At 44.5% G+C, this 14,023-nt stretch overlaps 1 protein-coding gene across 3 annotated transcripts in view; it reads right to left on the reverse strand.

The window, feature by feature from the left end:
* The window catches only part of MARK4 (microtubule affinity regulating kinase 4), a 608,126-nt gene that overhangs the window by 199,952 nt on the left and 394,151 nt on the right, over positions 1–14,023 (reverse strand). For all 3 annotated transcript variants that reach the window (XM_086938381.1, XM_086938382.1, XM_086938383.1), the window contains exon 14: positions 11,029–11,132. In XM_086938381.1, the coding sequence (XP_086794507.1) occupies positions 11,029–11,132 (104 nt within the window). The remainder of the gene's footprint in view (positions 1–11,028; positions 11,133–14,023) is intronic.

Here is a 14,023-nt window from a genome sequence, read left to right on the forward strand (position 1 = left end):
AGAAGAAGAAGCAGTACAGACCACGGAAAAACAGCACACACCATAGTAATGGTCCACCTGGAGTGGTGGCGGTGCAAAAGACAGGACTGGGTGATACTATGAGCGATTCTGTGAAAACTGTGGAGCTAACAGAGAGAAGATGATAGGTTTGCAGTTTGATAAAGGGCGAGAGTAGTGTCCTAGACAGAAATTCCGGCACAGGAAGAGTCCCTTAACTCTCCACTCTTTATCTGACCAAGGCTGAGCAGGCTCAGAGGATATCAATGATTAGTGGTTAAAGGAAGGAGAAGGGATGGCTCAGGAGAAGGCACAGTCACGTGACCAAGAGGGCAGACAGAAAGGGGCGGCTTTGGGCCTGCTACTGGATTGGAAGAGGGAGGGGGTGAACACCTAGAGACTCAAAACCTGAAATAAACAACAATAAATGGCAAATTAACACTCATGCGGGGAAAGATCTCTTCATAAAACCAAATAGAAATGCAGAAACCTTTAAATGCACTCCACTGTTTTAACACAGCACCATGATCAAATCCTGTGCTATAGTCAGCTTACGAGTGGCAAATCATTCACAAACTCGCAGGAAACCAGCCCAGCTGAGAAGTGGGTTACCGCCGAATGGGAGATAAGGATATAGGCTTTATTGTAGTTTCAAGGTACTCAGAGCCGAGGATGATCAAAAACCCTCAGGGCATCTCCGTCATGCTACTTCTCTCACTGTAATATATTAGGCTGGAAGCGACTGCACCTGGCTAGGGTTACAGGACTGAGAAAGGGTTGGGACAAGAAAAATGTGTGACCTGTCCATCTTGGTATCTCTGAAAGTATGCTTATGTTTCGGTCGGTAGTAATGGTGGTATGCACATGATGGACGACATGCAAACTTTCAGGGTTCTTTAATTGATCATGCTTGTCAAGGAGATCTGGAAAACCTCCTTTTTTAGAATCGGTTAAGGAGTAATAAGCCCTGTTGATATTGTCAGTAGGGATCTCGTAATGGGTATGCAAGTTTTAACTGCTGGGCATCTGAAAGACCGAGTAAATGCTAGCACTGGAAATCTTGGACTAATAAATGCCCAGAAGAACCAGAGGCTGAGGGCTAGTCATCTCTAGGTAAACAATGAATACATCTTTAATAATAAATCTTTAAAAAAGTACAGCAGTGTCTCCCCTAGCGGTAGTCACCTGTATGTGCTTCAGTAGTTTGAAAAAGTGTCTTAAGAACAGCCTGGCCTACAGAAGCTTGTTGCTTAGCCTGCACATCAACACAATAGTGTTTGGTGAAGGTGTATGGTGTAGACCATGTTGCTGCTTTACATTTTTTTTTTTTATATAAGAGACAATTCCCAACAGGTTTCAATTTTAAGGCAGTTCAATAGATGTATGCCTACAGCATTACATAAGAAAGAACCAAGGAGACTCGTACAAGTTAAGAGCTTATAATTCACTAATTCAAAAGAAGGGGCATTTCACATGGAGATACAGTTAGGCAGCACTGTACAGAGGGAATCATGTGACAACCCGAGAGCACTTGGTGAATAGTGATATATACAATTAGAGCAAAGGTGATGGTGCAAGTGCTGAACGTGAACAGCGTGAACGGCGCAAGGTGACAAAGAAATGTACAGTGATGGCTCAACAAGACTTGGTTCTAGTCACTTTAGTCATGATTACAACTTTTTTTAGGAGCCAAAAATGTTAAATGTGCCAACAAGTTGAGCTGCGATGTCGACGGCGTTTCGATCCCCGTGAGTAGGGATCGTCTTCAGGACAGGGGTTGTCAGGATCAGGAAGTGCTGGTTTATGGCGACATACGAGTAAGGCTGCTGGGTGGTTGCAGAGAGTGAACCAGATGGTAGCGAGTCCCGTCTGAGTTATGGGCACGCTGGTAGCCGCCTCGATCCTGGGTCCATGGGCGGGGGCGGTTGATATACAGTCTGGAAAGGGTGGAAGGCGGGGGCTGATGGTGGGTCACCATAAACCAGCACTTCCTGATCCTGACATTTTTTGGCTCCTAAAAAATGTTGTAATCATGACTAGTACGGTGATGCCTAACTGTATCCCCATGTTAAATGCCCCTTCTTTTGAATTGGTGAATTATAAGCTCTTAACTTGTACAATTCTCCTTGTTTCTTTCTTATGTAATGCTGTAGGCATACATCTATTGAACTGCCTTAAAATTGAAACCTGTTGGGAATTGTCTCTTATATAAATTCTATACCCATCCCAGCGCAGTCTATGGGTTTTATCTCCTGTTGTTCTTTCACAACGCTGCTTTACATAGGTCATCTGAGGGAATGTTCCCTAAGAATGCCAGGGATGCCCCTAGTTCGCGTGTTGAAGGTGCTCTAGGGGGAATTGTTAATGTGTGTTAAGCCTTTTTGCAGCATATTTGAATGCATTTTACTATCCACCTTTCAATCCCAGCTTTGGAGATGGGGTTACTTTTATGAGGTGGGGAGAAGGCTATAAACAGTTTTTTTGTCTTTCCAAAGGGCATTGTCAATGTAATAAAGCAGGGCTCTTTTGACGTCTTGTGTGTGAAGAGCTATCTCTGCCACAGAGTCTTGCTTTTGAAAAAACACTGGTAACTCAACTGATTGGTTAAGATGATAAGCAGAGATGATTTTGGAAAGGAATTTTGGATTTGTTCTGAAAACCACTTTATTAGGGTGTATTTGTAAGAATGGTTCTTGTATGGTTAAAGCCTGGATCTCACTTACCCTTCTAAGAGAGATAAATACGACAAGGAAAGCTACTTTCCATGTGAGGAACTGTAGTTCACAATTATGTAGAGGTTCAAATGGGGGACCCATGAGCCTGGTATGAACAATGTTTAAATTCCACGCCGGAGAGGGTGGTAGTCTGGGAGGAATTATTCTTTTAAGGCCCTCCATAAAGGCTTTAATTGCAGGTACTCTAAACAATGACAAGTGTTGTCTGTTTTGTAAATATGCAGCAAGTGCAGCTAGATGTAACCGTATGGATGAATATGCCAGATGAAATCTTTGTAAAGATAACAAATAGCAAATGATGTCATGGATAAAGCATCTAGTGGATCAATTTTATTGTTATTGCAGTAGATGACAAATCTTTTCCATTTTGCTGCCTAGCAAGCTCTAGTATTAGAGCGTCTGGCTTCTTTAATGATGTTCATACAGTCCGTCCAAGGTTAAGGTAACCAAACTCTAGGACTTCAGGAGCCAGATGGCTAGATTCAGTTGACCTGGATCGGGATGCCTTACGTCTCCATGGTTCTGCGTTAGCAATGTGGGGGAGAGGCATCGTTTTTGGTGTGGAACTACTGAGAGTTCTAGCAGTGTTGTGAACCACGGTTTGCACGCCCATGTGGGAGACACCGGATTATCTTGAGAGACTGTTGTCTGAGCTTGCGTACTACCAGGGGAATCAGTGGGAGTGGCGGAAAAGCGTATGAAAATCTACCTGACCAGTTCATCCATATCGCATTGCCTTTGGACAACGGGTGTGGAAACCTGGCGGCGAAGGTTGGGCATTTTGTATTTGCGTGTGTGGCGAACCGATCTATGTCTGGTTGACCACACATTTGGAAAAATGGTTGAAGAACTTGGGGATGAAGGTCCCATTTGAGTATCTGCTGTGCCTGTCTACTTAGGAGATCCGCAATCTGATTGTGAACTCCTGGAAGATGATCTGCGAGAAGGTATATGTTTTGTGGAATGGCCCATCTCCTGTGCGAGGAGGGACAGCTGCAAAGAATGTGTGCCTTCTTGTTTCTGAATGTAATATATGGCGGTCATATTGTCCGTCTTGTGCTATAGATGTACTTGGAAGGATTTAATTGCTAGAAATATTGCCAGTAGTTCTAAGTGATTGATGTGGAGCACTTTCTGTTGAGTGGTCCATTTGCCTTGAATTGTGTGGTTTAGGAGATGGGCTCCCCAGCCGGTGAGTGATGTGTCTGCTGTGAGCACTACCTGTAGAACCGGCTCTAGGAACGGCCGCCCTCTGGACCGATTTTGTATGTTCCACCACAGCAGAGAGCGATGTGTGCGGCTGTCCACCAACACCAGATCTGTAAGTTGTCCTTGAGCCTGATTCCACAGACGTGCAAGGCATTCTTTTAAGGGGCGCATCTGAAGTCTTGCATGAGGAACGATAACGATGCAAGAGGCCATCATTCCTATGAGCTGCTTGAATACCCTTGCTGGGAGGGAATGCTGTGGTTGAAATCTGCTTATTAGTGTTTGCATACTGGCTATCCTGGCTGGATTGGAATATGTCAGAGCTCTGGAAGTGTCCAGTGAAGCCCCTAGATACTGATGTATGTGGGAGGGCTGAAGATTTGACTTGGGGTAGTTTATTGTGAATCCCAAGTTGTGAAGCAGCTGGATGGTTTGATGAGTGTGATTAACACACTGGTTGTACGATTTGGCTTTTATTAGCCAGTCGTCGCGATATGGAAAGACATGGATCTGTTGTCTTCGTAAATGTGCTGCTACTACCGCAAATCACTTTGTGAACACTCTGGGTGCGGTGGTTACCCCGAATGGAAGGACTTTGAACTGATAGTGTTGTCCGTCCAGTATGAACCTTAGATACTTCCTGTGGGCAGGGTGTATGGAAATTTGGAAGTAGGCGTTCTTGAGATCTAGTGTGGCAAGGAAGTCGCCGATGTTGAAGTAGGACTGTTTATCTGGGGGCTAAGCAGGGGACAATGTATAACTATAATGGTATTGTACAGGATTGAGGGAGAACGGAGCCTATTAGGAGGTGGTATAATCTTACCAGTATATGAATTATCAATTTGGATGGCAGTCGAGGCTGCAAAGGAATATTCAGACCTATAATCAGGGAATCATTATTTTAAACTTATTTTAAACACGCACATTATTTATGTCCTCACCCTGTGACAATGTGGAGGAAGGGTTATCTTAGGCAGACTCACAGTGTTTAGTTCTGTAAACAGTCCTGATGAGACCCGGTACCTAGAGAGGGACGAAACGCCATCGACAACAACAAGAGAGACAGCTTGGATTATTTATCATATAATTTATTCAGCTTGTCCTTTTCTTTTTTTTCCTTTTCAAATTCACCAATAACCATCTTAATGTCCAATTATGCCACAGAATATTCACTGAGATAGGGTTATGGTCACTACATGTAGGGTCAAAACATCACTTCGAACGTGAAAAATATAAAAATATTTTTAATGTGTACATACTTTCATACCCATGTTCAAAATAAATCTACCTGCTTCGGCTGAAGCCAGGTACACTTTAATGAAAAGTTTCTGCGGGCTTGTTAAGGAGTACTAGGGTTTTTCTGTTTAATACTATGACTTGATGAAAGGTCATTTATACATTTCAAATTTTGATTAAGATTAAAGCAGATCAACAACTTTAGTTGCAAAAGTACATATTGGTGAAGTTAAATGAGTTCCTTGTGAACACTGTTTTGTACTCATGCACTAGAACTAGTGGACATCATATGCCAGGCTAACTTCTCACAGGAGGCATGAGTATTGTTGTTACCTCGGCCTCTATCCTTGTTGTTATTTCCTCTGTAACCACCTCTAAAATATCCTCCGCTGGGGCATGTTTGTGTGGTGTTTTTGTATGAAGAGGAGGCAGTGTCTGCTCCAATGGTTTTGGATGCTCCTCTATAGAAGGAGCGACTAAAGGAACTGCGTGTAGTTGGAGACTGTAAAGCTCCCATGGATTTTGCAGTCTCAGTGTCCTTTTTCATCTTCTCTAGAGTGCTGTCTACAGCGGGTCCAAAGAGTTGTTCCTGATTCAACGGCTGGTTGAGGATAGTTGTTTGTACCTCCTGCTTAAAGCCTGAGATTCGTAACCAGGCATGTCTTCTGAGTAGCACACTAGTGTTAATGGACCTAGAGGCTGTGCCAGCGGAATCAAGGGCACATTGGATTACACGTTAGTGATTATTTTGCCTTCTTTAATTAAATCATTTGCCTGGTCTTTGTATTGATCAGGTAAATGTTGTAGTAGGTATTCTAGTTGGTCATAGTGAGCCCTATCATATCTAGCAAGTAATGCTTGTGTGTTGGCTATGCGTCAGTGATTAGCTGCTTGTGCAGCAACTCTCTTGCCAGAGGCATCAAATAATTTAGATTCTTTATCTGGCGGTGGTGCATCACCGGAGGTTTGAGAGTTGGCGTGTTTCTTAGCATTACTTACGACTAGTGAGTCTAAGGGTAGCTGCTCTTTGATGTAGGTGGGATCGGTAGGGGGGGAGTTTATATTTTTTATCAATTCTGGGATTAAGAATTCTATCTCTGACCGGGTCTTTGAATATGTCGGGAGCATGTTTAATGACAGTTTTTATCATTGGTAGAATTTGAACACTTTTTTGTGACTATTGGAAGGTGTCTAGAAGGAAGTCTTCGTCTGCTGGGTCTGAATGCATGGGAACGCCATGGTAGAGAGCAGCTCTATTTAAAAGTTGACCAAAGCCAATATTGTCATCTGGGGGAGATGGTTTTGTTAGATATGGCTGGGGATCAGGTTGGTCTGTGGGATCTATTGGGTGATTATAGTCTTCCCAATCGTCCTGTGATGTATCAGTGTCCATATCAGGGTCAGTGAAAGGGTCATTGTTGCCTCCCCCACCCCTAAAATATCATCATCATAATCGTGTGGTGGTGGTGGTGAAGGAGGTGGGAGTTTTGGAGGCTGTGGAAAAGAAACAGGTTTAGGAGGAAGAACAGGCTCAGTAGGAAGGACAGGCTTAGGAGGAAGAACAGGTTCAGGGGGAGGAACAGGAGAAGAGGGTCTTAAGGTGAAGTGGCACAATCTTTTTTCTTCACATGCACTGCAGGAGTGTCTGGTGTGTCCAGCTTCCTCTTGTTATGTGGAACAGCATTCATATGTCTTGGTTTGGGGTTTATATGGAGTTTTTTCTGCTTTGGATCGACAGGATCCAGTCAAAAAAGTTCTGCCTCTTCGGTAACCGCTTTCGGTGCCGACTTATTCGGGTCCGAGTTGGGTTTGGATTTGTGCTTCGAGGCCTTAGGAGATGGTTTGGGGTCCTTCGGCTTACCTATGGAGTCGGAAATCTTTTTTGGTTCAGAGGGTTTGGATTTCGGATCCGATGGTTTTTTCGGCGTCGAGGTGGTCGGTGCCAATTTGTTTTTGGGAGTGGGTTGATCTCCCGTTTTTGGTGCTGAAGGAGCTTGCGGGACAATAATGTGCGGTTCGCTGGGTCCCGAGCTACCGGAAGGCTTGTACTTTTACTTCAGGGGCGGGGCTTCTGAAGCATGTTTTCGGTCGCGACTCGGGCCAGCAGGCGAAGTCTTGACCAGGGCCTTCTTTTTTTCGGGTGGAGTTTGGGTAGAAGCAGTTCTACTCACTCATTGACCAGGAGTGATGTGGTCGTCTGAGCCTGGATCGTCTGCTTCGGATACGATTTCCAGGTCCTCAGAATCCTCCTCCGGGACATCGGGCCTTCATCGAAGATGTCCACTGGTGCCGGAGCTGTTCGCTGCGCCATGATGTGTCGTCGGGCCCGGCGATCACGGATGGTCTTCTTGAATCGAAAAGAGGCGCAGGCCTGGCAATCGTTCTCGTCGTGCTCGGGAGAGAGACACAGGTTACAGACCTTGTGATGGTCACTGTGTGGTAATTTCGCTCCACACTGGGGACATTTTTTTTATGGAGTCCTTTCCATGAGCTGTAGGCCCGAGTGGCGTCGATAGGCCCAGCGGCCCACGTCGACGACTTGAATCGAATAGCTGAGATGCGCATGGAAGATTACGCGATCGAAAACAATACCGTAGAATTGTAGCTAGTTGCACGTGAGAAAAGGTATGGAACTACGGTGCCGAACCGGAGCGCAAAAGTTACATCCGAACCCGATGGCGGAAAAAAAACAATCTGAGGATGGAGTTGATTCAAATGCACACTATCGTCCAAAGGAGGAGTCACCTATCTTGTGACTACAAAAGACTCTTCCAAGATAACAAAGTGCAAGCATCCGAGCCCAACACCAGATGGCAATCTTTGCATAAGTGTACAATCTTCAGCTCTATGCCTCAAACATGTACTTATCTGGAACAGTTGCAGTATCTACCTGGAACAGGCTTCTAGCTGACCCTAATGAAGTTGTTTTCCTAACATTTGAAATTATTCCAGATTAAAAAACTAGAGAGCAGGAGTATTGAAATCATTTCAATGTACATAAGATGAATGATTACACATAACAGCTTTTTGTGATGTGTAAATTCAGTGCTAGGTACTGAAATGATATCAATCTAAACATGCCATTAAAATCATGCACAGTACAGTAACACTTATGAAGGGTCTAGTGTTCAAGGATGTTCCAAATGCACACCGATTTTGAGATAGAGTGGGTACCTGAAAATGGTGCTAGATTCTCTTCCACATTGAGAACTTGTTCAGAAACTAGAAAATGCAGAACATATCAATACCATTTGGAATTACCACAACAGTGCTCTGTAATCAACTGGGTAATGTCATGTAATTGACTTTTGTACACATCAGACAGTAGTAAGTGTTCATTAAGCAGTGGTTTGTCTGGGATGTGGGCGACAAAGATGCTGTTTCCTTGCAGACTGGAATCTGCATTGTACTGTTTCAAGTACCATGTTTATGTCCATCCTAAAAACGGTCGTGTCCATTGTGTGATACGAAGGATGAGCACTATTTTAATTGCAGGGGGGCCATTGGTGGCAATTTTAGATGGTTGGGTCGCACTGACTTATTAATTGAACTCTGAGAATTATGATCTCATAGTAAGGGAGGTGGGACTGGATGGGTTTCCCATTTTCATCACAGCTCAGAACAATGTCAGTTGCTCAGCAGTTTGTTTTGCTTTGTGCACTGCACTGCTGGCTTTGTGACATGTACGATCTGTTTTGGATATGTCCGATCATATATCTAATCTACAGTTATGTGCTTGTGATATAATAATACTCTTTATTGATTGGTTGTAAAAAACCATTTACAATTTAAAACATGACAAAATTGAACGATAAAAATGACTTGATAAATGTTAAAAACTGAGGATTTAAAATTACTTAAAATTCGGGGGGCCGTTAAGGTCTATTTATGTTCTGATGAAGGACATCACTCTGAATTTCTTGTAGTCTCTGATTTGGTTGTTGAGTCCATTAACTCGGCCGCCGTGCTATGGGGAGGAGGGTTTGGATGAGATTGTGGCGTCAAGTAGTTTTGACGCTTTATGGACGAATTTCGTAAGCCCAATGTTTAGCTTGGTGTTGTCAGGGTTAAGAGCGGCCATTATTGCTTGGCGGCAAGATCGAACTCCCAACGTTATACCTTGGCCTCACAGCAGTGACCGTCTGCGTAAGCAACGCAGGGCATGCACAGACAATGTGTTCCATTGTCTCAGAATGGTAGCCACACAACCTGCATTCAGTGCTACCACCCGGCCGGCGCCATTCCGGGAGGTTCTTCAGAAAGGGCCATTCACCCATCCTCAAGGCTAAAAACGTGTGCTTCTAATAAAGTGCGTATGTGCTTGACAGGTAGAGCGGCTGAACACCCACTTGCTTGTGATGTAATGAACAAGCTGGAAAGTGTGATCATAAATTGAGAGTAAAAACTGATGTGGAGAAATAAATGTTCATGATGGTGCCTGATAATCAAGCTCTGCAAGGCTTCAAGCGGAGTCTAGCTCCTTTAAATTGGATTCATTTACCTGAGCGCATCAATTAACACTTGGAGCATTATGGAACTCAGAAGGGATTTTACATTAAACGATTGACCTTTGTTTTCACCTCCATTAAGGCCACTCTACCTTCCCAGATGCATGCATTCTGAGATACCAAGACATCATCAAGTACATACTCCAGGAAATGGAGGTGCATACACTCTCTCTCCTCCTTGGAGTCCAACCATTCTCTTGCCAGGCAACCCCAAAAAGCCTATGTAGCTCAACAACCCTCTTGCTCCCCTCACCCAGAAAACTATGAAACCCTATTAGCCTCCTCTATTTGTCCCAATATTTGTGGGTGAAGTGGAAGCCCTGGTATCAATATCAATGTCACTTGCCTTTGTCAGAATAGGCAAGGAGTGTGGGTTTCAAAACTGCCAAGTACTTACTGCGCCAAAGAACAACACTACATTCACCCCACTCCTTTGAAGTGCCTACGGTGCCCCAGCACCTATTACCCTTGCCACTGTCAAGCCCCAACCAGAGTAGCCATGGTGGGTAGGTACTATCATGCTCTATCAAATATGCCCTAATGAACTCAAGCATCTACCACGTTTCTTATCCCAATATGCAGAGTAGAGAAAACGATGCCCCACATAATTTAGTTGGGTTAAATTAGATATTGCATGGTGCAATGAAAGGGAAGCAGAATAGGGTACTACTGGGCTAAACTGGGAAATAGGCAGGTAATCCTATCTACCTCCAAACCAGTCCATTCCATCACCCTGCCTGCATCACCACGGGACTGTGAAGCTCCTGCAATTGTCACATTAATCACAGAGATTACTCATTTTCTTGCACCCTGCAAAACCTCCAACTGTCAATGGCACCTGTATTTCATCCTCCAAGCTTACATCCTAACACCCATGTCACCATTCTGAATTGTTCATGAGGTCAAAAACGCCCTCTTTCTACAACTCTTTCCCCATGAACATCTGGTGTCCATGGAGTACAAGCACTTTCTCATTAGGACCACACTATACTATGTGTAATTTATTTATTTTCATTACACTTTTTGATTGCAGGGAGCATAAAAACCTAAATCACCATTTTTATATTCACTACTCAAACCCAAAGTTCCCTTGGCGCCCAACCATCCACCGATTGTTCTGGCTACCAGTGAGCCACTTCAGTGAAAGCATCTACTCCTATCCTAATCTCACACACTAATGCCAACAGAAACCAAATATCCACTTCATTCTTCAATGATCAATAAGTTCGAGTGAGAGGCCCAGGCCAAGTCAAATCCCTTATCTCCAGCCTTTGTCAAACCTACCCAGGCGCCTATTAAAGGAAAAGGATCTGGCTTATTTGTGCAGCCATTAGCTATGGTACCTGTTCTCCTTGCCATTCTGCAACAGTGAGTTCCGATCAAGGCCCGGGCGTTCTGTGCACACGTATGTATTCCGTCGGGTCATCACACTTGGCGGGATGTTGTTCTGTGGGAAAAAAAACAATGTGAGACGTAGAAGTTGAAGTCAAGCTCATGAGACGAAAGCAAGGGACATCATTATAGGATTAGGGCCAAGCTCAAGCCCCTAATAGTATCAAGAGATCAGACACGGTCTCCTGTTACGTTACCAGCATTTTCATAACCAGCATTGTCACACCACAGTACACCCTATTATTGCCAAAACTGTGAGATGGTAACTTCCCCATTCAGGATGATCCGCAGGCACCATACTATCTCTCTTGGAATTTGCAAGAGGGCAATGTTCACAGCACAAAAATACGCAAAACATCTATGGGCGTCTCCTGTGCACAAAACAGAACCCATGGTCTGACTGCTAAACACATCAGTGAGTGATATTTGAGATCAGTGCTTGTGCAACGCCAGGGCTTGCAGGCAGCCATCAAGGGCACTCGTGTTTTTTGGGAACCAGGATTTATTTTGTTATCATCAGACTTTGACTCAGAGAAGAGAAAGGCACTACAGGCAGAAGGAAGAGAATTATCGGAAGTCAGTGACCAATAGAGAAAGTAGAGATCTCTTAATGCACGAGAGCAGTTAGTATCAAACCATCCTGGCTGAGTTATGGTTTCTAGCACAAATAAGACCTTTTCTGCTGTTAGAACTTGGTGAGGACTAAATGAAGGTCAGCTATACGTTAGTATATAAAACTATAGAATTTTCAGAGGGTAGGCTAGGGACATAGCAAAAACCATTCAAAATGCAAACCCATGCGGCTAATCTTCGGGCTGTAACTCTCCTAAAATAGTCCAAGGCAGCAGGTTAACCCCAAGCTTGAGCATAACAACTCTAGCTAAGACTTACTCAAAATGTCACCTCATATATTCTAACCTAGAATGGATTAAACTGTAACTAAAAAACCCACTCCTGATCTTCAGTTACCAGCACACTTAGACTTAGCGGATGCTGTCCTTTCCAAGATTCTTTTAGGTATAGCCAGATGCTAACGCCAAGAACTTGTCAAGACACGCCCCGCCCGCTCGTTCCATTCAATTCTAGATTCTATCCCGTCCAAAGCATTGAATCAGCCATGGTTCACTATCTCCTTTGCATCATGAAACATATTTCTCCAACCATACAACTCATGTTGTCTGTAGCGTGTTGAGTTTAAACAGTAACCTCTACCTTCAGTGTCCCTCAATGCTCTATCCTAACCTTGATGCTCTCACCTGTGCCCACTGGCTGATGTAGTAAGACCTTCTTGGTTTTGCTTCCACATGCATGACCATGATGCACACTTCCCTTCTGGAATCCACTTGAGCTTCCATGAAACTAACACTGACCCACTCAATCAATCCTGGATGAATGAAAACAAACTTAGATGAAACAGCCTACCCTGACTCCCAGCTCTCCCAAAGCACTCACTTCTCTTTGTTACTACCTCTCCTTATGTTTCAACCACAACCTCCTCCACTCCACAAAAGCATGGGGGATACAGTACACCCACCTGTCCCTCGAACTACAAATAAACGTCTTCATCTCATTTTGGAGCATCTCCTTCAAACATCTGGACAATGAAATCTTATTTACCCTGCACAGACATCGGACCCATCCACCATCCACCATACACTTACACCCTCACACAACTGCATTACTGCTATGCTTTACTCCAGCCTTAACATTCAACCTGTCACAAGGAACTCCAAAACTTAGCAGGAAGATTAATTACCAACACTGGCCCCAAAACCACATGAAACTTCACAAAACTTCAGTATAGGACTTCTTAGCCTTAACTTACCTCTGCGAACCCTCCTACTACAGCCATATTGTTCAACAGCTCTGAGGATTCACATGAAAAGCGTACCTTAGAATCGCTCTAATGAAAATAAAGTTGTGCATTATAAGTGACACCTTAGGAGTGAACATTACGGTCAATAACACCAAATGGCTCATAAATAATGATATAAGGGGTGTTGCTGCGAGATCTCACCTATTCTTCCTTTTGTGCAGTCACTCACTCATTCATTAATTAATTCATCCATCATGCTCATCCATCACAGTATAACCCGAGCACATTGTCGACTTTAGTAGTTATTTTTAGTGTTAAATATCTTTTATTGAGCATGTCAACACAGAATGATCATCAAACAAGTGTGAGCGGTTGCCAAGCAGTTCGTTACAAAACTAGGGTTCAAGTACAATAAAGGGAGGCCAGGATGATACTGCATTTCCAGAAGCGAATTATTCACAGCAAGCCGCCTACAACCCGTCATGGGCCGGCCGCGTTTCAAGCGTTGCAGTACTTTGTCGTGACCGCTACTGTTCCCTCAATAGACCTGAACCTCCTTTCGCCTTAGCGGCTCGGAGCCCGCCCCAAGAGCCGTACAACTCCGGTGGTCGACACACTCAAACAACAAACCCCCACCCCCTTCCAAAACTCAAGAAACTTAACCCTCCCCCTCCCCGACTCCCCCCAACCCCGTGAACCCCCCCCCCAACATTCCCTGCCCCCCCCATGCCCTCCTTCACCCTCCCCCTTGGTCCATGGTCTCGTTCCAATTGGCGTTACGGCATCGTCTAACAACCTAACAGACGGATTTGGTGCCCTTCCCTTCCCGGCCTGTCTCTGTCAACCTCAACAATCTAAGGTATCTCGGGCATGTTACCTCCACAAACTCTGAGGACAGAAGGGCCAGAAACGGCTGCCAAAGTTCAGCATACTTCGCCCCCTCTCCCGCTCTATTCAGAGAAAGCCTTTCCATACCCAAGACCATCCACAGTCGATGGAGCCAGCCCTGGTGCGTGGGAGTAATGGCCGAGCGCCAATGTGCCAGGATATTCTGCAGCGCCAAGCCTATTGCTATGGCCATCAAGCGTCCCCTTCGTGATCGTAAGGGGTAGGTCAGGGCGTTGGGGAGC

Source organism: Lissotriton vulgaris, chromosome 9 (genome assembly GCF_964263255.1).
Source record: "Lissotriton vulgaris chromosome 9, aLisVul1.2, whole genome shotgun sequence".
Lineage (NCBI taxonomy): Eukaryota > Metazoa > Chordata > Amphibia > Caudata > Salamandridae > Lissotriton > Lissotriton vulgaris.